General features: G+C 37.8%; 1 protein-coding gene across 1 annotated transcript in view; it reads right to left on the bottom strand.

The window, feature by feature from the left end:
* SCUBE1 (signal peptide, CUB domain and EGF like domain containing 1) overlaps positions 1-26,853 on the bottom strand; it is a 212,253-nt gene that overhangs the window by 95,415 nt on the left and 89,985 nt on the right. Inside the window, exon 5 of the mRNA XM_061988784.1 lies at positions 3,917-4,042. Within this exon, the coding sequence (XP_061844768.1) occupies positions 3,917-4,042 (126 nt within the window). The remainder of the gene's footprint in view (positions 1-3,916; positions 4,043-26,853) is intronic.

A 26,853-nucleotide genomic window follows, 5' to 3' on the forward strand; every position in this document is an offset into this window, starting at 1 on the left:
CACTATAAAATACCAGATCTCTGGCACATAGACTTATTGTATCATGACTCAGCACAGATTCACCAAGAGGAAATCCTGCTTGACCAACCTGATAGTCTTCTATGAGAGTAGAACTGGCTAGCTAGCTAAAGGGAGAGCAGCAGATGTCATCTGCCTTGACTTTTGACAGTCTCCCAATACATCCTCATAAAAAAGTTCAGGCAGAGTGGGCTGGATGAGTGTATGGTGATGTGGATTGAGAACGACCTGAATGACAGAGCCCAGAGAGTGGTCATCAGTGGCTCAGCATCGAGATGGAAGCCTGTGGCCAGTGGAGTTCCACAGGAATCAGTTCTGGGGCCAGTCTTGTTCAACATCTTCATCAATGACCTGGATGAGGGGACAGAGTGTACCCTCAGCAAGTTCACTGATGACACCAAACTGGGAGGACTGGCTGATTCATCATTCAGTGAGACCTTGACTGGCTTGAGAGTTGTGTAGAGAGGAACCTCATGAGGTTCAACAAGGGCAAGCGCAGGTTCCTGCATCTGGGAAGGAACAACCCAGGAGAGTCACCAAGATTGGCTGACGATTGACCTGCTGGAGAGCAGCTCTGCAGAGAAAGACCTAGGATACTGGTTGATAATAAACCATCCATGAGCCAGCAATGTGCCCTTGTGGCCAGGAAGGCCAATGGCATCCTGGGATGCATCAAGAAGAGTGTGGCCAGCAGGTCAAGGGAGGTTCTGCTCCCCCTCTCCTCTGCCCTGTTGAGGTCTCATCTGGAGTCCTGTGTCCAGTTCTAGAGAGAGTCCAGCACAGGGCCACCAAGATGATCAGGGGACTGGATCATCTTTCTCACGAGGAAAGGCTGCAGGATTTGGGACTGTTCAGCCTGGAGAAGACTGAGAGGGGACTTCATTAATACTTATAAGTATTTGAAAGGTGGATGTCAAGAGGTTGGGGCAACACTTTTTTCTGTAGTGTCCAGTGATAGGAGAAGGGGTAATGGACACAAGCTGGAACACAAAAAGCTCCACTTAAACTTTAGGAAAAACTTCTTTCCTGCGAGGGTGAGGGAGCCCTGGCACAGGCTGACCAGGGAGGGTGTGGCCTCCTCTGGAGTTTTCTAAACCTGCTTGGGCACATTTCTGTGTAACCTGATGGAAGTGGATCTGCTTTAGCAGGAGGTTGGACTAGATGATCTCTAAAGATCCCTTCCAATCTCTACCATTCTGTGTGAATGACAAATGCAGAAAACACTTCTTCAGTGCACAGTGGGGCTGAGGAAAGTCAGGTCTGTGGAAACCACTGGACAACCTTGTCTCACTTGCTGCAGAAAATCAGAAAGAGACTGGCAAGAAAGGATGGCCTTGGTCAGATACTGAATAGAGCCCTAAAAACTAACCTGCCCCTGCCATAGAATTCCTGCTTAGGGCTTGGCGAGTCACTTGAATCACATCGATTACAAGTTACTACTGTAGTATTCCTTTCTCCCTGGCATTTGCAACTACATCTGGAGCCATTGGGAGTGTGGCTTTATTAAAGTGCTTTAAATGCTGTGCTGGGTTCTGTGTGTTTCTTGTTAATCACCTATCACTACCAAATGACTTTGACATGAACATCTTTATATTAATTTTCCATTTGTAAGATAGGCATAGCACTACTTTTTAGTTTGACAAGATTGTTCGGAAATACATTACCAATGCCTACAGAACACTTCAGTATTACTGTAATGAGTATCATGAGAAAATCCATGAGGAAATTAAGAATTGTAGGTTCACAATAAGGTTTAAATACTGTTCAACAGAAAAGGCATGACACTGAATTACAGAGAGGAAGCTATAGAAGAAAAGTTTATTTAATGAGCACTGACCATCATGTATACCAAATGAAGGAAGACAAAAATAGTGATTGCATTATTAGCATATGATGATATGACTAGGTGGTATGTAATCATGTAATTAGGATGTAATGATAACCTTGTAATGCATGCATAAAAGGCAGGGAGCCTCTCTCCAATCTTTTATGCTAAGTTATTTTAATATCTTTTTTTTTCCTTTTGAAGGGCACATTTCCCATCACTAGTGGGCTGGGGCCAATACATCTGAAAACCTCTCCCAGTATTCAGATTCAGTTGCAAATTGGCTGGTAAAAATTCACATAGTGAATCTCTGCCACTTGTTGATGTAAAAAACAGAGAAGGAAGCTCCAACAAACATTGAAAGGCACAGTCTCCTGGAGGGATCATGATAAATTAGAATAATTGACAGGGATAGAGGGATATACTAGGGATATATCAGTACCTGATATACAGGGTTATTAGACCCAGTCCAGGCTGACAAGGGACAAATGCCTCTTTTTCAGCATAGCCATACTCTGAACTTGCAGAGCTCCAGCTCAAGACTTTAGCCGATTCCACTGAAATTGTTAGCTGTGAATAAGCTTTTTTAGAACTCAAGATTTGGTTTCAGAACTAGACCTTCTGTAATTTCACAGTTATTGTCCCAGGCTATCTGGCTACAGCTTTCTATTTATTTGCATTTGGAAGGGCTAAAAGTACAGTTATTTTAAATAAGACTCTGGAATATGGTTGCAAAATGTGCTGTGGGTTTAGGGGTTGGTGTATTCTGCAGCCTTGAAAAACTCAGCATCCTTACTTAGACATCTGTCAGCAAATGTTCATTATACTTCCAACTACAATTTGAACACCACAAGGCACAGAACAGATTCCAATTTTTCACTCTATTAAATCTTGAGGCATTTAGAGATACTGTTCTAGAAAAGGCTATAATCCCCCTGTCACCATCTCACTATGAAAAGGATAATATAATTCCTAAGGAATTTGTGGAAAAAATAATAAACAACATAAATAAACATACTCTCCCATGTAGCTGATGTTGCACTGCAATTAATAGCATGCAGTGTTCACTTTTAATAAACATTGAGAATGAAAATTACCATAAAGGCAATGTTTTCTTTGTGCTTTTGCCTTTGGTCATGTGTAGTCTGATAATATTGAGGAGCAACCAGACTGTATAACATCCTGCAGTATTTCTTGATGATACTCACAGGTCATTCTTTTGACTTTCTAATTGGGAACTAGTATCATCTAAGCATGTTTACACAGCAGAGATCTCAGGAAGAAAAAAGCTTAAGTGGAAGAAAGTCTACCACAAAAATACTGGCCCTATGCAAAGCAGAAAATATGTTTTGTGTTGTTTTATTGCACTTCCTTTTTTCTTCTTCTCTGTCTCTCGCAAAGCTACTAAGTAGGAAAGCAAGCTATTGGAGTCAGTGCTAACATTCACTGAAGCCATCACAAAGACTTCCATGAAAGCTCTAAGATGACAGTGCCGGCTTCAGTTATTTTAACCTGTACAGAATAATTTCCAATTTTGTGGGCTAATGAATATCTATATCTTCAGCATCCTAACTTCACGAATACATGACTTACGGTTTGTCTTTAAAGAACAGTATATATGACACAGCTGCACGTTTTCCAGGTAATAACAAGACAAATAGACTGTGTGCACTCTGAATTTGATAGCTATAGTGAGTTTATCACTAAATCCATTTATAGATTTATCAATGCATCTATCACTGTGGACCTTCAAAATACCACAAGTCAGAATCCTCTATGCTTCATCTGTTTTTGTTTACAACAAAAGCCTGTATTAAACTGATTCCTCACTTCTGCATTTATAGGAAGGTAGAAAACTTGTTACCACTTTGCTAACAGAGTCTCTGCCAAGATTCTGTTACTCAATCCCTCTTATCCATCCCCAAGTACACCTTCTGCAGCAAAAACCACGTTATTAAAATTACAAATCACCTTTGACCAAAACAAAGTTGATTTCTTGGCTTCTGGAAAATAACAACAATGAAGAAAATAAGACATTTGGGGGCATTTGAAATTTAATCTTCATCTACCTACATTTGCAGTCCTTCTGGTTTTTGGCAAGTTCAAAGCCAGGCCTACATTCACAGGCAACCCCACCTTTGGGAGTCTCCCGGCAGATGTGTGCGCACCCGTGATCTTTGTTCATACAGTTCATACCCTCTGTAAAAAAGAAAAAAAAAAAAAGGAAAATGAAACAGTATCAGTACTGAAATAAAATTACAAAATGGTTATATAAATCCAGTCTTTTTAAATTGCAATTTTGATTTTGTGTCTGGACTCTGTTCCACCAGGCAAAAGAATACAGCTAAAAAGAGAGAAATGATCAACAAAACAGTGTAATAAAGGACAAACTTCCTCTGGGCCAAATACAATGAGTATGATAGTGGAATATAGGGTGTCTCTGCTGCATGTAGAAAGCCAGGACCTGTCATTTCCCTATCATTCCAAACTTCATAAAAATATAACAGACTTAAAAGATACTCCAGGATGTTATCTGTCATACAGTTATCACTACAGTTATCACAGATTATTACTATTGAGTAACTGAGCTTCCAATTTTTATTTTGTGTAAATTTAATGGTTAGTGTCTGGTGTACTTTTATTTGCCTGTTAATGTGCTTTATACTTTCTAGCACATAAAAATCTACAAGACTATATATGAGCAGTTTTGCTTGGATCTCTTCCTTTAGTATTTGTTATACATTTCAATTATCTCTGCCATCCACCATATGTGCAGCCCACCTCCAACAAACCTACCATCACTTTTCCCTTTTGACTATATTAAACAAAACATATCAGTTGTTCAACAAACATCCAACTGCCATGAGTGGATTCCTGTTAATGTTTATGCCAAGGAGCTGTATCAACTAGCTTTCTCTTAATCATCATAGGGCAAATTTTAGCTTTCTAAAAGTGATTTAGATACTGAATATGCCTTATACTCTTAAGAGGCTTTCATCACTGAGTTAATTCAAATCCCACATATTCACAGAAATCTTGAACTCAGTCCTTATGGGTCAGCATCCAGCATTCCTTGTGTGAACGAAAGCTAGCTAGATTTGCATTACAAAGCCTTCCCAGACTTCCCCTTGGATATCTGACCTGGAAAGGAGATACAAATTCTCTCAGAGTAAACTGACTGATAATTCACAGTATAACTCAGCTTACTGCTGTGAAAACAGTATATATTCCCCAAAAGACTTGTGTGTGCAACATCAGTGTGGACTCTGCAGCTCATTTGTCACTTTGTAGCACTGCTATCCCTACCTATTCTAGGCTAATTTCTCAAAATAACACCTCAAAATAAAATATTCAATCTATAGTGACAATGTACTGCAAACAATTGTTTTTTTTCAGGTCTGTTGCAAAGTTTTTGCTTCCAAAGATGAAAATGATCTCTGCCCTCCCTTTTTATTCTTACAGAAACCACATGAATGTACCTGCCACCTCTTGCATACATATCAATTTTAGGCTGAGGCAAAAAGTTGGTTTCAAATACTTGAAACCAAGTGTCAAAGCCTTATGATGAATTTGAGCAAAAGCTTCTCTGTATACGAAATAGTTTTTAGCTGAATAAAAATTAGCCTGTAAGACAGCTACCAAGAAACTTCTGTAAAAAAAAAACTGAGGAGGAAATGGTACAGAAAGCCAGATAGAGATTCCTTCAGGTTGACAGAAGCTAACAGCTTCAGAAGTTACTTGCACTACTCAACTTTACTTCAGAAAGCTATATATTAGCAGAGCAAGAGAAAACACACAACGTCAGTCCAGGTGAGTATTTTTGTTCATTTCTTGTGAAAAAAAATACCAGGATCTCAAATCCCACCACCTATGAAAACTAATACTCTAGACAACAGATATATTTTCCCCTTCTAAATTCCATTCTGTGTTGTCTTTCATGAGTCTAAAAGCTTGTCAAAGCACAAAATAAGTTATTCTCTCTAAACTGCAGCCTGGACAACAGATGTTATTTGAAGATATAATACATACTACACTATACCATCCTTTACATCAAAGTGAGGTATGAATGTTTTGTTTGGCTGAACAGATATAAGAAACCTGGGAACAGCCTTATTGAAGGTTTTGAGGCATTTTATAATCTCTTTCTCTCCACTTCTCCCAACAAAGGATTTCAGACACAATGTGTTTGACAAACTGCATTCCTGCACTGTGCTATGTTCAGAAAAGGATCTGGGAAAGATAACACATGCCTGATTGAGTCACACTGCTGAGGCAATGAGAAGAGGGGAATTAGATAGATGAAAGAAGATATTTAATGGCTCAGAAGTGTAATGAAGCAAGTGATTTTCAGTGTTTACTTACAGATACTGAATATCTACCATTGTTAAATTCACTTAGGAAAAGAGAAATTGTGCACTAGTGAAAATGGCAGGAGAAATTAAACATCAGAATTATTATATTTTGAAATAAAAGTGAAGGGTAAAATAGAATTTTCTGCTAGTATTTGTGTGTAAAATACCAATATTTCAGTTATCATATTAATAATTTCAATTATTGTATTCATTGGGTAGTTGGAGCTGTAGAAAAACTACTTCAGTTTCATGTTTAGCTGGAGAAGAACACCATAAAAATGCCCAAACCCTGATAACCATTATTTCAGAAAATGTATGTTCTGGTGAAATGAAAGAGTGCTATTTTTCATTAAAGAGTAGGAACTCATACACAACGAAATTTCTCATTTACGTTTTAATATTTTTGAAAATCCGTAAGAATTAGATTACAAAAAATTCCTAAACAAAGTGCTGTTTAGGCTTGAAAAATATTAAAATAAAAATACATCAAATAATTACCTTGTCGTGTTTAAAAATGTAATCTAACCCAAATCTACAATTATTTGCAACAGTTTTATCCTTCTACATTTAGTTTTTCAGGAAATGTAATATTTGGCCAGATGTCTTCTGTATCAACCTATACACACAAATGATTTATAAATCATTGTTGATACATAAGATTTACTTTTTTTTGCAAGTTGACTCTTCAGACAATACTGACAATTTTATGGTAAATCATACAAATCACACTATGCAACACAAAAAATATGCTAAATACCTTTCCAATACTAGTTTAATTGCTATACAAATGCATATAAATGGGAGTGAAAAATACTCCTAATTTTTTTTTTTTTCAGGATTCTCTTTAGCAGGATGTTGTCCAAACTCTAAAAATACATCAGAAATACATGAAACATCTCACACATATTTTCTTGTACTGGAACTGGATGGAGTGCACTGCTGGTAGTGGGGTACCTGATTTACTGACTGCACACTACTCTGCTAGCATAGAAGTAGTAAAAGGTCTGAGTTATCATCACCCTTCACTATCACCACCTGAGAAACAAAGTTTTGCCTTATTTCACTTAATATTTATCAGACACTTTTTTACATAAGGAACTAAGAGAACAAATAATGACATTGGTCTGATGTTAAAGGGGATGTTTCTTAAGCATCTTGGTGTCTGCCTCAGCATTCAGTCTCTCTTGGCTCCAGGACAAAGAATGACCCAAATGGGAGGTGAGCAACATGCTTTCAGACCTGTTGGCATTGCCATATGCAGGCAGCCAGGAAGCTCTTCTCTCCAGCCATGGGCAGGGCACAGCTCCAGACAAAATACTGTGTTCTCTCTGGGGGTATCTCACAATCAAGGCCAAACTGATTGATTTGTAGAAATGGGTGGAAAACTAGTAATTAAAAAACCACCATCATGGAAAAAAATGTGTAGGACTCTCCTGCTTATTACATATGTTTGAAGTTTTTCTTTCGATCATCATAAGCCACAACACAGCAGAAGGGCCTCAGCGCCAAGTGGAGTGTATTGTGCATCATGTGTTTCTCCTTCTCAGAGCTGACCAATGTAACGTAGGACCAGGGAAGAGAGGGGACACACCTGTGGAATTATTCTAGGCCTTTCCCATGACAATACAGAATTATGTCCACAGCGGTAGTTCTTCGGTATGTTGCACCTGGAAAAAATATCAGGCAATAGAACTTCTACCTGAGGCTTAACCAGAGAACTACATCTACTAGACAGCCTTGTAGCCCTCATTTCTCTTCTGTTGTGTGTGTATCACTCTGTCTTTGAAGACAAATTGTTCCCTGGTCATAGATGCTGCTGAGTGTATTACAGAGCTCAGGTATGCAAGTATAATGTTTCTGTCTCAGTTGAAAAGTTCTAAGATTTTAATGTTAACTGTCAATAAAAGCAGTATCTTAATTTCATATGCTGTTGCTCAAGGCAATCTCTAAAGCCTAGCACAAAAATAGGTGCCTGTTCTCTTTGGCAGTGCTGGCAGAGAGTAAAATCAACTTTTTGAATAGACACATTCTCAGTAAATTCACCTTACAAAAAGACAGCAAAACAGAAAAAATTATTATAAACAGGAAGACAAAAGCCACTTAAGAAAACACTAATCTAATTAAACTAAATCCTCTCTCAGCATTTTACGTATGACTTGAGAAACTCTCCTCTTGCATTCCTGAATTTTCTCTGGCTTCCAGTTTAAAAAGATTGCTCATGGGAGAGTGGCAGACATTCCTATACGACCTACAATCCACATTCATTTTTGTTCCTGGCCTAGAGGAGATTTGGGTGTGAGTCTACTACATTAATCCAGTCTGCCATCTAGTTATCACAAATCTCTTAATAGTGCTGTTCTGCAAAATGTTCAGTCTGATACAATGACCTCTCCGTTGTATTATGCTCTAAAATTGTTTTCAGCTCAATGGCTCTGAAAGTGCTTAAATCAGGCTTACTGTGACAACTGATGTACTGATGAGCCTTTATTTTTCATGAATGCTACCTCTTCTTATCTTAATTGAGACTTCTAGTAATTATTTTACTCTCATCTACACTTACATTATCCTTTATGTTGTTATAATTTCACATATTTATAACTTCCAAATAAACGTGCCAATTCCAAACACCATCTGAAAAGGAGTACTTCAAATTGCACCAAAGATATATTATGGTAATAACTTTTAGAATATTATCAGGTTGAATGTGGCAAGAAAATACAAGAAATATTGAACTTAACCCATATCTACCTAGTGATTTGCAGAATAGCATGTGTTTTCAAAACCACACAATTTCATTATCTTTTTTTGTTGTTGTTTTTAGCATCAGGTACATAGTGTAATCTTACTACAGTCACATCTTTATGTAGCAAAGAAAAAAATCACTTAAAATGTTGTAGACATTATTTACAAAATTCATATATCACAAAAAAGTTGTAAGATTCTGTTGCAGTAATTTCCAGAAGACCTAAAAGACATTAAATATAAGTTATATGCAAGTCATTGACTTGCTAGACTCAGACAAGCCACGGTGATTTAATTATTTATGAACTGTTTTACACACTTTTAATGAATGTACCTTGTATATAAAGTAAAGCATAAATCTCTATAACACAAACAACAAGCAATTGTTGTGGTTAGTTTCTCTCCATCAATCTTAGTTATAGGGGATAATTACCTCTGCTTGTGTAGGGGATCCATGCGGTGCTATGAAACTGCTACCAGTAATAGTTAGGAATTTTGTCTTTTAGAGAACAGTTAATTTAAGAAATAGTGGAGTCCATTTATCTTAGGATCAGTTGATACGGTTCAACTCTATCAGTATGTATTATATATCACAGCAAAATATAATAATATCAAGTGTATTATAAGTATAATAACTATAAAGTAAGAGAATATTAGCATGAAATACAATGTCTTTAGCTCACCTGATGGTCATTCTCTCAATGCCTGATACTAGAAAGAGGAGAATATATCTTCAGCAGCTCAGAGAGGAAAGAATACAAGTAGAAACAAGCATTCTCATTTTAGTAGTTGAGTAAACCATCAACATAGTGGGATGTTTTGTTTGTTTGTTTTCTTTTAAAAAAATTGTGTGAGAAACTACAGTACTACAATAAAACACACTGGTCAGTGACCAAGCAAATTAGAAGACTGACAAAGGAAACTCCTCTCACAGTTTTTGTTTTACTCTATTAGGAATGGAAGCCAAACAAAACATACAAAGTTTCTGATGCAGATGGGAACATGATGTTAGTGAAAAGTGCAAGACAGCTGTTTCAAGCTAAATGTTATATTATGCATGGTCACATAAATGCAGTTAGATGGTTGGCTATCTAAGAAGAGCATACTGTTAACTTTTCAGATGCCTTGTGGAAAGCAGCTCCTCATCTGCCCCTGTCACTGCCCCTGCTTTGGCCTTTGAACTCGAGCATCTTGCGTGCTTCACAAGAATGATGAAAATCAACATTTGGCTACAGAATCCAATTATAGTCAACAAATATATATGGTCAGATCTTAGCTCCACTGAAACTGAAGGATTGTTTTCCAACAGCCTGGATCCGACCTTTATGTTGCATAGTTGCATCAGATCATCTGGACATTTCTGGCTCACTAATAAGGGCCTGACTCTGGGATGTGAAGAATGTCTGGGTGAGCTCAGCTGCCCAGTGAGAGCTTAAGATGTATATCCTCACATGAGGATAAAAAAAAACCCACTAAGATTTACTGTCTTCAACGAGAAAACAGAGGATGAAACTAATTGATGGAGGCACCTGCATCACACCTGATCACAATGTCATCTGATAACAATGTCATAGGTACTAAGAACCCATCTAGGAACAGTCCACACGAGCCAAGTAAGAAACCTTGCATTGAGTATACTGGAAAGATAATAACCTTTGTCACAGTCCAATGTTTTTCGTATTGTTAACTGACTGAACACAAGACTCTCTTTTCATCTTAATTCCTGAAATAAGTTGCTTGGTTCTGCCTAAAGCTTTAGGAAAATACAGTTGTTCCAGTAACTGCAACTCACCCCAACAAATAAAAAGAAATAAAGCAGGCAAACTGAACTAAAGAAATAAAATTCTACACTATTAAGTAGACCAACTGGAGAAATCCTGGACATGGTACAAGAAAACAGCTGCTGGTATATTACAAAATAAACAAATTCAAGTTTGTTTAGCAATTACATGTGGTTTTAGTTTGGATATAAAATGTGCTTAGGGACAGCATCGTCAAGCATGCTTGCAGTCTGAGCTCTTGACAAGATGTTCCTTTTCTGAGTGGCAGCCAGAAAACTGCATGTGTCAACCAGTCCTGAAGAGGGGTTTTGTCTTAAGATTTAAAAATTGGCATGTGTCAGAAATATAACTTCATTCTGTCAACAGTAAAAGCAGAGATTTGCAATTCTGCAAAGGTACTGTCATTTCAGAAAAAGGAGACAGAAAGATTAAGTGAGTGATGGTAGGGAATGGACCAAGTTTAATTTAACAGAAAAACATACAGGTAGAGAAAGGAAATAGATTAAAAATTATCCAGAAAATGTCAGTTCCCATGGGACCAAGAACAGAGAATAAGAAAGACAGTCTGAAATCCAGCCCCAGTTGATTGTGACTGACTTGTGATTGTGTGATGGCTGTTTGGTGGATCATTTGAAAGAAGCTCGGCAATCTCACTCTACTTCCCACATGGCACTCTCTACATCTCACATTCCACTCTCTACAAGTACCTGAAGGGAAGCTGTAGCGAGGTGGGGGTTAATCTCTTCTCTCCAGTAATGAATGATAGGACAAGAGGAAACGGGTTCAAGTTGCACCAAGGGAGGTTTAGATTGGACATTAGGAAGAACTTTTTCACCAAGAGGTTTATTAAGCATTGGAACGTGCTGCCCAAGGAGGTGGTGGATTCATCATCCCTACAGATATTCAAAACACGTGTAGATGAGGTGCTGAGGTATATGGTTTAGTTTAGTGATGGGCTTGGCAGAGTGAGGTTAGCAGTTGGACTTGATCTTAAAGGACCTTTCCAACTGTAATGATTCTTTGATTCTATGATTAGCTATCAATAGAAGCCTATGCTCACTGAAACCCATTCCAATAGTCTCTCTTATCTCACATATAGATATGGTTTATCTCAAAGAAAATTCAAGATTGCTTCATCTTTAAATTGCAATTCCTTAAACAGTAAAACAAAGCAAAAGAAAAGGCTACTTTTCGGAAATCACTGCCACACAAAGTCTCTTGGCAGATGGAGATGACCCTGAGAGCAGTCAAGACCATGCAGGAGACATAGCTGAGAAATGAGATTTCTCCACTTGAATCTTCATGCCTGCTATCATATTCTCTGGTGCCTTGATTGGAGCTAATAAACCTAGAGTAGTTCTGATATCCTGGCCCACAGATATGGTGCTGCAACAGAGCCAGCAAATTACATCATCATCAAAGCCTTCTGAAATGCCCTCAGATGGATAGGCATTCGGTAACTATAAAGAAATCCCAAGTTATGAAAAAAATGAGAAACTGCCAGTTTATTTGGGAGTCTAAGTCTTTGGGCCTCATAACATACTAGAGATGTGAAAACCTGTCTCTTTTAGAAAAGATTCTCTCCAGGGATAGAAAGTAGTCATTTATAACATGGGAAAATTGTAGAGCAATAGACTAGATAACTGAAAGATGTTTTTTCCCCTTTGTCACAGGAAAATTCAGTATTTAAACAAATTTTCTTCACCTCTATCAGGTGGAACTTCTCATAAAGATGTTGCAAAGTTTTTAGTCCTCCCCTAAAAAGACTTAATCTCAGAAAGCAGACACTTTGCACAAAAACAAACAAACAAAAAATAATTGAAAGTATGGCTTTTCATTGTTGTTTCATGAGAAAGTTTTGAACCAGGTCTAACCAAAGTTTAAATCATTAAAGTATCACTTTGTACTTCCTAAATTGTTTAGTATCAAAGTAAAGGTAAGGTAAGAGGTAGGATGACAAGATTAAAAAAGAGATTACTAAAATCTTGGTTTTTTGCTTTCTGACAAGTGCACAGCTGACATAAGATAGCCTTGGTTTACAAAAATAAATACCTCTAATAATTTTTAAATAAATAAATAAATATTTCCAGGGCAGTTTTTTAAACATATAAAGTATTTTAAAATAGAATAACAGTAAATAGTTCAGCAACACTTTGCCTTGCAAGAACTCCTTCCCATCCCAAACTCTTTCCAGGAAAATGTCATAACTTGTTGTAACATCATTTAATCTAACATAAAATTATTATGGGCTTGATCAGAAACTTTGGAAGCAAGGAGAGATATTTAGCAGGTTTACTTTCCAACTCTGTTATTTAAGAAAGCTGTGTAGTAAGTAAACCTTGCAAAGCAGCAGGATAAAACAGATTAAGCTTTTGGGTTTCTATTAAAACTTTAACTAAGACACTTCACTCTTGTGGAAGCCATGGATGATGAAAGGCCTTGGATGTGTGTGACGGTTCACTTTCAAACTCCAAAGTGGAATAATCAGCTCAGCAATGACTATTCTGCATTGGGAATATTCTCACAACTCCTAAATTCTTTTTCAGGGAAAGTAACAGTCTCCTGTGGACTTGACTTATGGCCCTGCCTTTCTAAGGCATAATAGATCCCAAATCAGACAATGTTGTTTGAAGAAATCTGATACTAATTTTGCTATTCTAGTAAGATTATTTTATTACCATGAACACTACGTGTAAAGACATTTTAAAGTATTGGTGGCTGGAAAAAGTTTCTTACATGTAACAGATTTTTTCCTATTTTATTTTTTACATAAACAGAAAATACATTGTAGCACGAGTTTATATGACATTGTATTATACATAACTCTCTATATTATATACTTATACATTTATGTTTCATTATCTGTATACATATAAGTGATATTCATAACAATATATAATGCTACAGGTACTAATGCATATATGACCCATTTAAACCCCAAAATACAACGTGCAAGAAATTAAGACTGTCCACTACTTTACAGGTGGACCAAAAAAATATATGGAGCACAAATGAAATTATTATCTTACATCAGGATTATAATTTTTTTAGGAGTAAACATGATCAAGATTCAGAGCTCATTCTCTTCTTTTGTTCCTTACAAAATAAAACATTGTCCATGATGTTAAGGAGTTTAGACTTGTCCCTGTACAGAAAGGACAGTGTAGCACAAAGGCAGTCGTGTTTCTCAAAGATAGGGGATAAAGTAATAGAATTCCTAGTGTCCTGTCTAGGTTTGTTTGAGTTGCTTCAGCTCTAGAAATCTGAATGTAAAGCAAGATCCAGAGGCGGCTGTGCCATAGTCCCCAGATCCTCACATTTCCATTAATATTTTGACACTAGAAAAATCCAGTGGTCTAAGTTATTATCCAGCAATCAAACAGCTGACTTCCACCAACTGTGGCAACTTTCAGAAAAATCATGCAAACTGGAACAAAAATTTTAGCACTATTATTTGGAACCCTTGAATCATAGAATGGTAGGGTTGGAAGGGACCTTAAGAGATAAATAAGATAGTACTTAAGCAGTATGTTTGCATACAACACAAGTTCTTTTTAGGTACACAGCTTTCTTGTGTTCAAATCTCAAGGTTTCTACAGTCCACTTCTATACACCATTGGTATGCAGTTTGTCCCTTTCAAGAAGTTAAACTGGAAGGTGTACACTGTAGTACCAGAAACAGCATCACAGGGTGCAGAATGGATTTCCAACTTGTTCACAATTTTGATATATTTACTCCTTTTTTTTTTTAAAATAAAAACACATATATATTTCACTGATGAGTCTCAGAGAAATAAAGTAATCCATCTCTGAACTAAAGCAGAATCAAAAAAGAATAAAATGATATTATGCCTTGGAAAATGCTGTTGTTTCTAAAATGTTATTCTAGCAAGACTGTTAATACCTGAGCACCATGGAAGATTGAATAGGAAAGGCAAAATGTATGTTTGCAAACTGCTTTGTGAACGGGCAATTTGATTTCAGATCAAAATGCTTTAAGATGTGGGTAATAGCTGGGGTTAAAGCTATGTTATATCATAGTAGTTATGTCATAACTACTTTAATAATCTCAAAGTGTTTGGCTCCTCCATTCTTCTCTGTCTCTTGATTGATTATTTAGTTGGTCTGGTGCTAGAGCTCATAAATTTCAAAATGATTTCAATTTTTTTTTGCCTTTCTGATCAAAGAAATATTTATGAATCCTTCCCATACTGTGTCTCTTTAAACTACTGGCTTTTTCAAAGTGGTTTTTATTGGTCTTTTTTTTTTTTTAACACCATAATGTGATGTACATCGAGAGGTAAATGATGTCAGAATCCTTTCTGCCCCAAACCAGTCTGTAAATCTTCAGAAAAGCAAAGTTCATGGGTACATTTAAAAGGGGCACAATCTGTGCTTAAAAGAAAGTCCCCTCTTTTTTTTTTGTGTGTGTGCAGAATAACAAAGCCAGAAAGTGTTATTCCAAAGCACTGTTGCCATGGTGATGCCATCAATAACATCATTTTCTGCATCCTTGTCCTTTAAATACATAAGAAACGCAACAAGCATCAGTAAATGTGGAAAAAGAACAATTACCTTTTCTTTCTCGATAGCAGAGGAAGCCTTTTTTTCACCTCATCAATAGAAAATTATGTAGAAAGGAATAATAAAGACTGTTACAAGAAGCACCAAGAAACCTATTAGTGACAAAGGCTTTTTTTTTTTTTCTTTCCATGAATAATTAAAGCTCTTCAAGAAGAAATCAGTCCAGGCTAAGGACTCTTTGCAAGCTTTAGATGGTAAAACAAACATTTGACTATACAAGGATTTCCCTTTCATGTACCTTTCCAAGGAAAAACAACTAAAATCCAGAGTGAAATGGGAGAGAGAAAATCCAGAGAAACATCTGCTGCAATTAAATTTAAAGAACTCCACACATTCACGTAAAAGACTAATATCAAAAGCAACTAGATTAGTGTCAGAATCAATATAAATTTCAAGACAGCAGGTTAAAGTTGTCTGTGGTGGGAAAGTTGGGCTTTTAAAGACATATAATAACAGGAAGCTATTTTGATTCTATATGAATTGAGGAAATAGTTTTTCAACACTAAATGTGTTACCAAACAGCCATAAAACACTGTTAAGTCTAAAATCTCAAGCGCCAAAGCAAAATGGTAGATACACCTACTACACAAAGTCAGTTCATAAATAATGGAACCCCTATCAAAGCAAGATTTGACTGCAGGGACTTGTAAGAGTCATGTAACCTATAATTAGGGAGCCCTTCTGAAACTTTTGCCTTCTGATGGGCAACATGCAAATAGGAGCTCTGAAAGTGCTGTTTCACGTTTTCTACACAAAGTGAAGGTCAATGTGTTGTGTGTTGTGCAATGACTTGTTTATATCTGTTGGATCTTTCCTAACGCAACCATACTAAGGTCAGAGGTTGAAGATGATGATGAGAAAATTTCCTGCTTCCTTCTAAAAGGAGGAAGGAACATAAGTAAGAGAAAAGTGTGGAGGAGAGGAAGTGACAATATTTAAATGCAGTTGGGGCATGTGAGTTGGAGATGAGGAGTTGGTAAGCTCAGACATGTATGTCCTTAAAGAGTTAGACCAAAGGGTAATTAGGGCTAATGGTGGCAAAGATACATAGTAGAAAACTTTAATCAGGTTTAAAGTAGCAAAATTAATTCATTAAGGTGATGCAACTCCAAACTCTTCAGCTGAGTGAGAATAGTCTATGAGTAAAAGATAAGAACATAATCATTACAGTGGAAAGTCTGAGCTAGTTAGGAAAGAGAATTCAAGATGTTTGAATTCTTTTCCTGAACATGTTATTGTCTTGCTTTGTCTTTCAATTTCTCACTGCTTCTGTCTCTTCACCTCTATAAAGTGAGAGATAATGCTTGCTCATTTTGGATAGCTCTTTCAGCTCTCCACTTGTTACTGTGGGAATCCTAAAGGAATTGTGAGCCAGTAAAGATGAACAACATATGGAGATGTCGGGAACCAATTATTTTCCTTTCTGTTTTAGAGTCTCTGCCATGTTTCAAAGTACTCCATTATTCAATTCAGTTTAAATGCTAACACTGGCTGGGTGCTGTTTCATGGAAAAAAACCCTTCCAGTTCTGTCTAGATTTCAACATATTTAAGAAGTGTTTAGAAAGCTCTGTTGAAAAGCTTTAATAGGCAGCTAATGGGCTAGCTCAGCTTATCTGAGTGGCTATTCACCAAATTCCTCAGAAAACAAAAATTAGTGAAATCTGTTTCTCAATATCCAAACATTAACCTTTGTCTCTGAAGCTGAAGGAATAAAAGACAAACTCTTGGAAGGAAATGTTATGATTCCTTTTCCTTCTGGTTTGCCTAAGACTTGGAAAGAAAATATCTACTTTTGTAATTTCCTAGCTTGACTCAAGAGGCTGAAAGCTGAACAGCAATTCCCAGTTTACCAGCCCCTCAGATCAACACTCTACCATGGTTGTCAACAAAAGAAACCAATGGTTTTGATGAATTGGTGAGAGTCTCTTGGAACTCCTCTGAGATCCTTTAAAGGCCATTGGAAGTTTATATACTTAATTTATGGAGTAAGCATTAAAAGGGTACATGTGTTTTGTTAAGCAACAGTTCCTTAACTCTGTTGGATTCTGTGACTGGAAGGACAATCAATAATTTTAATTGCTTATAGGTTGTATGTATGCAATACATAAGGGTCATTTCAACGTGAACACATTCTTGCACAGAACTTTGAGAAAATCTTATTTAATTTTCAATCTGAAGAGAGGAAAAGTTTCTGAGATGAGACATTTTAAAGAGATATGACATTGCTTCCAGTATTATTTTCCCACATTAGTAATTAAAATACAAAACTAAATTCCTTACAATAATCAAATATCAGCTAAATCATTCTCTTTTTCTGAACCTTCAGTTCTCAGATGGAATTTCCTTCACTTGACCATGTAAAGTTTCTATTTTTAAATGGAAAATCAGGAGGAATGATGTAAAAATTTTAACTCCCCTATGCTAACATCTTTTGAATAGTAACAGTCCTTCTCAAAAGAAAATCTTTCTAATTTTAGACATGCTTGCAGAATGGAAACCTGAAGATGAACCCAGAAGCATGCCTTTGTGGCTATTTAGAATTACTAACTTCCACTGTGGTAAAAGGCAGACTATCACAAAAAAAGCAAACTACATTATTCCATATTCCATTTAAAACTTCAGTTGTTTTCATGGCCTCTGCAAGAATGCATCCACCTCTAGATCACCTACTAGATCACTCATTCCACTTGAATTATTTCATTTTCACTGCACTCAAGTGGCAAAAGTATTTTTTAAATGTTCTTAAAGATAGATATGAAAAGCTTTAGTGATATATTTCTGGCCACAACCAGCACAACAGAAGCTAGCAAATATGTCTTACATCTGCACTTTTATCCCCACATAGGTAACAAGGGTAGACTTTTTGAGACACATCTTTGCTAAGGAACTTGCCAGATCCTTGGCTGAGGAAAAAACGAAAGCTGTAAGTGTGTGGGTGTTGCTCAGATGGGGAAAGCAGATGAGAAATAGTTCCTGGGGATGAGGTGAAGTAAGAAGATTCAGGGGAGACCTTATTGCTCTCTACAACTACCTGAAAGGAAGTTGTAGCGAGGCAGGGAGTTGGTCTGTTCTCCCTAGTAACAAACAATAGAACAAGAGGAAATGGCCTCAGATTGTGCCAGGTGAGGTTCAGGCTGGATATTAGGATAAATTTCTTTACCAAAAGGGTTGTCAGGCATTGGAACGGGCTGCCCAGGGAAGTGGTGGAGTCACCGTCCCTGGAGGTGTTTAAGAGATGGTTGGACATTGCACTTATGGAAATGGTCTAGTGGTCGATAGGGCTGGGACAAAGGCTGGACTCAATGATCTTTAAGGTCTTACAGCTGAAACAATTCTATGACTGTATAAGATGAAGGAGGTTACACAGGAATGAAGGGTCAGTCAGTCATTGCCACTGAGTCAGAGGATTGGACAGAGGCCCATAGAGGATATGAGTAATAACACTGGCACACAGCATATAAGCTATCAAGAGAGAAGGTCTCAGGTCACAGCCTCATACAAGAGAAGGAAAGGGGAGATCATAAAGGGAAGGAAAGCAAAGCTATTTATGATGAAGTCCTGAAAGTGATCTACTGTGGATACAGACTAGAGAAGGTGGTATGCTGAATAGACTTGTAAGTTAGATTCCTTGGACCTAGAATAACAGGTAAATAACATGGAAAAAGTGGGATAATGGAGAAATGAATGGAAAAGATGGTAGACAGAGGCATTCAATGAATATAGGCTTCAGGCTGATCAGAAAAATGGGTGCCACTCAGTTTTATTCCATATTCCTCAATGACATTATATGACAACTGCTTGCATGCCACTGAATTTCTTGGCTTGAGAATATGTATGTTTTTCAGCATCTCTAATAGGGTTTTGTGGAAAGGCTTGATTTAATATCCTACAGTCTTTTTTACCACAGCTTTGTGATTTTAATAGATGTTGTGTGTCGGTATTGGGTATCACCCATGTGCTTTTTTTCTAAACTCATTGAAAGAATAAAGGAGACAAAGAACAAACACTTTTGATGGTAATCCACATCCTTAAAAATTACAGAGTAACATAATCTGAATTAAACCCAACATATGCACAACAAACTCCAGCTACCTCACTTGGCCAGCTAAGAAAGAGAACACAATGCCACTTTAGGATGTAGAGCTGTTATTTATTTGTAGAACTTGTTCTACCAGAAGGAATAAAGAAGACAGGCCAAGGGATGGGTGCCAGAAAGCGAAGCTGGGACAGTACTCCTTAAATCTCTCAGACATGCTACAGGAAGCATTTATCCTTTCCCTATACCTACAATTCTTCTGTGAATCTGCTTTTATGACCTTGCCTTCCCAACTGAAACATCAAATGTATAGGTCTGGCACATCTGCTAACATGGGATTTGTATTAAGCCAGTCTAACAACAGTGAACTTCCCAGCACTAGGAAGTCATTTTACATTATTTCTAACATTTCTGCTCCACGTTGATGCCACTGAGTTTTTACCTTCAACTTCATGGCATGGGCAAAAGGACAGAGATTTTCCTTCCATCTGTGATTGTGAAACTCTATTGGCAGCCACTACACTTTTTTTTCTCCATGACGCTAATTGTGAGATTTCGTAAGTACTGATAGTTGTTACGTGACTTTTGACCCTGGCTCGTCTTCCACATCTTCTCTCTTGCATGCAAGTTTTATTAATGTTAATGGCTTAAGAAATAATAAGAAATCAGACTAATGCTAGGTAAAACCACTTAATTTTATAAATAACTAGGACCTCGTAAAAGGCTTTGCACTAATGTGTTTTTCTAACATGTTTGCACTTACTGTTCTACAAAAGAAGTTTTTTTAATGAAACATTGAGTAATCAAAGATTGATAATTTTGAGGAGTCGTTGCTCTTTACATGGTATTTATGATGTTGCAAGAGCTTTCAGATCCAAAATGCAATAATCACTGTCAATCTTCTTATTCAGTACAGAACCACCATCTTAGCACCTTATTAAAGGCATAGCTAGGAAAGGATCTCCATGAGAACAGAAAACTGTCACTGACTTGGCACTAGAGTCTAAAACCACTAATGTTAGAACAGAAAGGAAACTCGAACATCATTTTGTGGTCTGTGATCACAAGTCATCCTAGAAGGAATCCCTGACGAAAGTGTATAAAAGGACTTCTAAAGGAAATTGCCTGTTTGCACAAAGAGTTATACAGATGATGCAAACTAAACATACTACCTGCTTGCTGAATGACTACTGCTGAAGCCATTGCCTCTATGTGAATGATACAATGGATTAATTTATTGCCATGCTGCATGAGTTAACATTGTTGCCACCACAACTTTTTAGAGTTTAAAATGGAAGAAGTTAAGTAATTTTCCAGTCACTCAGACAAGGTCAAAGGCCTCAAGTGCTAAACTTAATGTTCTAGGAGTAAGGATAAACTAATGTGCATTCCTATGCCATGCAGTGACATGAAGAATCAGTGTTATGGGCAAGGTGTCAAAGACAAAACCCAAAATAGCAAACATACTAATTTAGCCAGAGTTTTCTAGCATTATTGAGATTGCTTCTTGATAATTATGTCTGTTTTCAATATCATTAAAAGCTTTCCAAAGATAATAAAGAAGTTTGAAGAAAATTAATAGCATTATTGTCATAGTATTGTTGTCATAGTAAGGTCAGTTAAGTCAGCGATTTTAAATGCTACTTCTCACAGCAAAAACATTGCTTCCCAGAAATCTCTAAACCAACTGCATCTTACATGAACAAACAGTAAACCCACATTTGAAACTGCTTAGATTACAGTGGTAACTCTGAAGAAACTTGTACTTTTACAATCCATCTCAAATAGTTTCTGTTTAAAGTAGGAATCCAGTCTCTGTATTCTATTCGCGTGGTCAGGGGAGAGAAATAAACTCGCCAAGAAGTCAGAATCTCTCTTGGATGTGTGACACTAAATCAAAAAGGAACAATGTGATTATCCCTTGATTACCTCAACCACTTAAAGAGTTTGTTAGTGAAAGACAACTTTCCCAGGATATGTCAGATGTATGTTTTTGAAAGACAATTAAATACATTCATTATGCTGGATAATAGGCAGATATCATGTCAGTTTTGTGTCTTATACACAAAAAACAGCTTCAGTTTCAAAGACCTCTTTGGTTCTGACTCTATGAACAAAGGAAAGATAAACAGAAACACTATAGTTACTTTGGATAAAACAAGTCACTTCTATAGGCTCTCATAAGTGAGAAGGTAGTCAGTCTGTCTCCTGGTTAGACTCATGACTATGGCAAAAAGTATGAATGACTCAATCAACTTTTCACAGAATCACAAAATACTTTGAGTTGGAGAAGACCTTTAACAGTCATCTAGTCCACACCTCCTGCAATAAGCAGGGACATTTTCAACTAGATCAGGTTCTTCAAATCCTCCTCCACCTGACCTTCAATGTTTCCAGGGATGGAGCATCTACCACATCTCTGGGCAACCTGTTCCAGTGTTTCACCACCCTCATCATAAAAAAGTGTCTTCCCTATGTCTATCTACCCATTTTTAGGTTAAAACTATCACCCCTTGTCCTGTCACTACAAGCCTTGCTAAAAAAGTCTGTCCCTATTTCTCATAAGCCCCCTTTAAGTATTGAAAGGTTGCAATAAGGTCTCCTTGGAACCTTCTCTTCTCCAGGCTGAACAACCTTTCCTCTCTCAGCATTTCCTCGCAGGAGAGGTACTCCAGACACCTGAACATTTTTGTCATGCTTCTCTGGGTCCTCTCCAGCAGTTCCTTGTTTTCTAATACTCTTCTAAAACTGCACATGCAAAAAAAGTCCTGGATATCATGAACAAATTGTGAGAAAGTATTACTGAACAGTCATACTACTAAGAGAGTAGAAAAAGAGTCGATGTGGATCTGTGTGTGTGTCTGGCTAAGACAGCTGTCTAGCACGACAGCCAAAGAAAACACTATTTGTTTCAAAGTGATATAGTTTATTTGTGCTTTTTTTTAAAAAAAAAAACAACACAATGTCCAGCATCTAGATGACTGTTCATTTTCAGTTAAACTATTATATTCTTGTCTTGTGCAATATATAACACTGAAGAAACCTGCTGGTTTTGAGAAGCTCTGAAATGCAGTAAAAAGAATAAAGATACCAAAACTACCTCTGATGAAAATGAAAATTTTGGTAATTATAATACACTGACACAGTGGAACAAACAACTGACTACCAAAAGACTTAGCACTGAGACCTACAAATTACAAACTACAGCGGAAAGCTCACAAATCCATTTCATGCACAAAGTGGAACAAATATATCTACAGAATCTAACAATATTTTCCCCTAAACTTTAAAGCACTTTGATCCTACTATTCTCTGCCTTCCTTCCTACTAGTACCATTGGTTGTATCTTGCCTTTATATGTTCGCATCAATCTATACAAGCACCAAGAAATAAAGGTATCAATTATCTCTTAAATGTGTTGCCTTTAATTTTCGTAGTATGTAAAATACATCTTCAGCTTTTAGTCACATCACTTCATTAAATTAGCCAGGAAAGTTAAGGAAAATAAGAAGGATTTTTTCAGGTACATCAGTAGCAAAAGGAAGATTAGGGGGAATGTGGGTCCACTGCTGAACACAGAGGGTGCCCTGGTGACAGAGGATGTAGAGAAGGCTGAACTACTGAATGCCTTCTTTGCTTTAGTCTTTACAGTCAAGGCCGGCCCTCGGGAAGCCCAGCCCAGCAAGGACAGTAGGATGGCCCAGACAGCAGAGGACTCTTCGTGGAACAGGAAGAGGTTAAAGACTTGTTGGCTAGCTTAACACTCATAAGTCAATTTGTCCGGATAGGATGCATCTGAGAGTGTTGAGGGAGCAGACTGATGTGGTTGCTAAGCTGCTCTCCATCATTTTTGAACAATCATGGAGGGCAGGTAAGGTGCCTGATGACTGGAGAAAGGCCAATGTCACTCCAGTCTTCAAAAAGGACAGGAAGGATGACCCAGGAAATTGCAGGCTGGTCAGCCTCACCTCCATCCCTGGAAAGGCGATGGAACAACTCATCCTGAATGTTATCATAAATATATGAAGGAAAAGGTGGTTATCAAGGGGAGTCAACATGGATTCACCAAGGGGAAATCCTGTTTGACCAGCCTGACAGCCTGATGAGTGCACAAACAGCTGTCTAGATAAAAGCAGAGCATGTCAAGGCAGATGTCATCTACCTGGACTTTTGACACTGTCTCCCGAAACATCCTCATAGAAAAGCTTGGGCAGAGTGGCCTGGATTAGTGGATAGTGAGGTGGACCGAGAGCTGGCTTAATGACAGAACCCAGAGGGTGGTGATCAATGGCATAAAATTGTTGGAGGCCTGTGGCCAGTGGAGTTCCACAGGAATTAGTTCTGGGGCCAGTCTTGTTCAACATCTTCATCAATGACCTGGATGAGGGGACAGAGTGTACCCTCAGCAAGTTGGCTGATGACACCAAACTCAGAGGACTGGCTGATTCCCCAGAAGGCTGTGCTGCCATTCAGTGAGATCTTGATCAGCTTGAGAGTTGGGCAGAGAGGAACCTCGTGAGGTTCAACAAGGACTAGTGCAGAGTCCTGCATCTGGGAAGGAACAACCCTATCCACCAGTACAGGCTGGGGGTTGAACTGCTGAAGAGCAGCTCTGCAGAGAGAGACCTGGGAGTCCTGATTGATAATAAAATAAATATGAGCCAGCAATGTGTCCTTGTGGCCAAGAAGGCCAATGGCATCCTGGGATGCATCAAGAAGAGTGTGGCAAGCAAGTCAAGGGAGGTTCTGCTACCTCCTTCCTCTGCCCTGGTGAGGCCTCATCTGGAGTCCTGTGTCCAGTTCTGGGCTCCTCAGCTCAAGAGTGACAGGGAAGTGCTGGAGAGAGTCCAGCGCAGGGCCACCAAGATGATCAGGGGACTGGAACATCTTTCATATGAGGAAAGCCTGTGGGAACTGGGACTGTTTAGTCTGGAGAGAAGACTGAGGGGGGATCTCATTAGTATTTACAAGTATATAAATGGTGGGTGTCGGGAGGTTGGGACAACACTTTTTTCTATTGTATCTAGCAACAGGACAAGGGGTAATGAGATGAAGCTGGAATACAAAAAATTCCATTTAAACATATGGAAAAGCTATTTAACTGTTCAGGTGAGGGAGCCCTGGCACAGGCTGCCCAGGGAGGGTGTGGAGTCTCCTTCCTTGGAGGTCTTCAAGTCCCGCCTGGACACATTCCTGTGTGACCTGATCTAGGTGGACCTGCTTCTGCAGGGGATTTGGACCAGATGATCTCTAAAGGTCTCTTCCAGCCCTACCATTCTATGATTCTATGATTACAAGAAGTAGATTTTCTTTCTGAGCTGCCATGTGCACACTTAATAATGAAAGCTGTAAGTGTAGTACTGAGGGTGTCAGGTTTGCTGGCGTAACTGGCTGTGTTGTCTACAGGGACTGTAGTCCAGTAGCATATGATACTAGAGAAAACAAAGTGATTTAAACTAACTGCATGCTGAAGGAAGTGGAGGACAGGGAAGATGGATGGCATGGAAAGTTTTTAACCCTTCTTCCCTCAGGACCCTCCTATGTGAGAAGTAGGCTGGGGCCCTCCTTTAGGCAGTTACAATATGGGTGCCATGGGAAACATGAGCTGAAAACTCAACAAATAGAATGATGCCAGGAAAAAAATCATGACAAAACCTAGCAGTAATACTTTACACTGAGATAATGAGTATAGAATCCTTGCAGCTCACTTGATAGTCTCAGCTCGATTCCTGAGTGTTTACTATGTATCTGCTCTGTGGTTTAGTAGATAAGACAGTTATATAATTCGATGGTGTGTTTCAAGGCTAAAGTCTACTATTACATGGTTTAGTATTTGCCACGAATCATCAGGTCTACACATACGTTGGTTATGAAAATTCTGTATAATTGGAGACCTGAGTTAATGCAATAGATACTTTCTTTTTTTTTTTTTTTTTTAAATGCTCAATGCACATCTGAATTCTACAATAAATGCCCATGAATGTTGAATGCCCTTTTTAGGCATGCTTTTAACAAATTTCACACAGATAATATGCTGGCAAAGGCATTTACTGAAAGAGCAAATTTGAAGCTGGAAGTATTTTATATTTCGTTTTTTATGAAAAGAAATATTTTGAGTGTATGTGAGCAAGAATTCACACCTAATTTCTGCTTTTCAGAAATGCATTTGCCCACTCATGGAAAAGCTATTTCTTGCATGATCCATGCTTTTAGTCAGAAATCTCTTTTATATATAAAGAAATTGTGAACAGTTGCCAACAAAGAAACCCTGCAGATGAAAGATTCAGAAAAAGTTATGCCTTCAAAAGCTGCTCTTCTGGACTGAGTACTTGAACACAACTCAGGAAGCCTGACCTCATGCAACTCTTGAAGGAAATTCACTTGCACTTCCATGCCTCTGTTTTCCTCTTCAGTCTCTTCTGCCTATTTAGGTAGATAGATAAAGTTCTTTGCTTCAGATCTATACTTGCTTACTGAATGAATGAATGGGCCAAGCAACACAGATTTAGGAACAGATCCACTGCTGCTAGTCTTCATGGTAATATAGATCATGAAGATATGACTTCTAACGTAGTGTGTACATGTGGACAGAAAAAATTGATTTAATCAAATAGCCTGTTCTTTATGAATGAAGGCTTTGATCTGTACCTACTGGAGAGACTAAGCTTCCTCTTTTGTGCTACTGCAGCACCTGAGGTCTGATAAAGTACTTCTATTAATCATTACTACTACTGGATTACAGCTGGGTTACTGAATGCAACCAACATTAATTTCCTTTCAGAAAGTACCCATCATCTAGAACCAGGCAAAGAACGAGTTAAGTAAATATGATAAAAAACATCCCTTGAAACTTTTTTTTCAAAGAATAACAGCATATTTTGGTCTAAAAAGAATGTTTTTCTTTCAATCAGTTATAAATGTCTGTCTAACAGAATTGAAAAACAATGGTTTTCAGCAACAAAATTAAAGTGCAGAGAAAAAAGGCCACAGAAATAGTCTTAATTTGCAGGCTTAACTTGAAATACTGGAATATTACAGTTCACAAAATGTTAGGTAAGCATAACGCATGTTATAATTTTGTAAGCAGACAGTTCTAGATCTGAAAGTCCAAATGACCTTTCTGTTAATTATTTGGTACAGTTTCTGGAGATGTTAGACAAGTTCTTTCAAACACCGGTTTCTCCAAGCCTATGCGAATTTGCTTTCAGGCTATGGCAATGATTCTTTTAGCCTGAAGACAGTATTTTGTAGCAAAAATCTTGTAAATTTGAAGGCTGTTTGTTTTTTGTTTATGCATCTACTGCTCAACATGGACACACCAGAGTGAATTCAGTGAAGAACTATGAATATGATTTAGGGGTTGGAGCATTCGACATATGAAGAGAAGCTAAGACAGATGGGATCATTTAGCCTCAAGAACAGAAGGCTCAGGGGGAATCTTGTCAATGTATATAATAATCTGATAGGGAGAAGTAAAGAAGATGGAAACAGACTCTTCTCGGTGGTGCCCAGCA

This window comes from Colius striatus, chromosome 1 (assembly GCF_028858725.1).
Source record: "Colius striatus isolate bColStr4 chromosome 1, bColStr4.1.hap1, whole genome shotgun sequence".
NCBI lineage: Eukaryota > Metazoa > Chordata > Aves > Coliiformes > Coliidae > Colius > Colius striatus.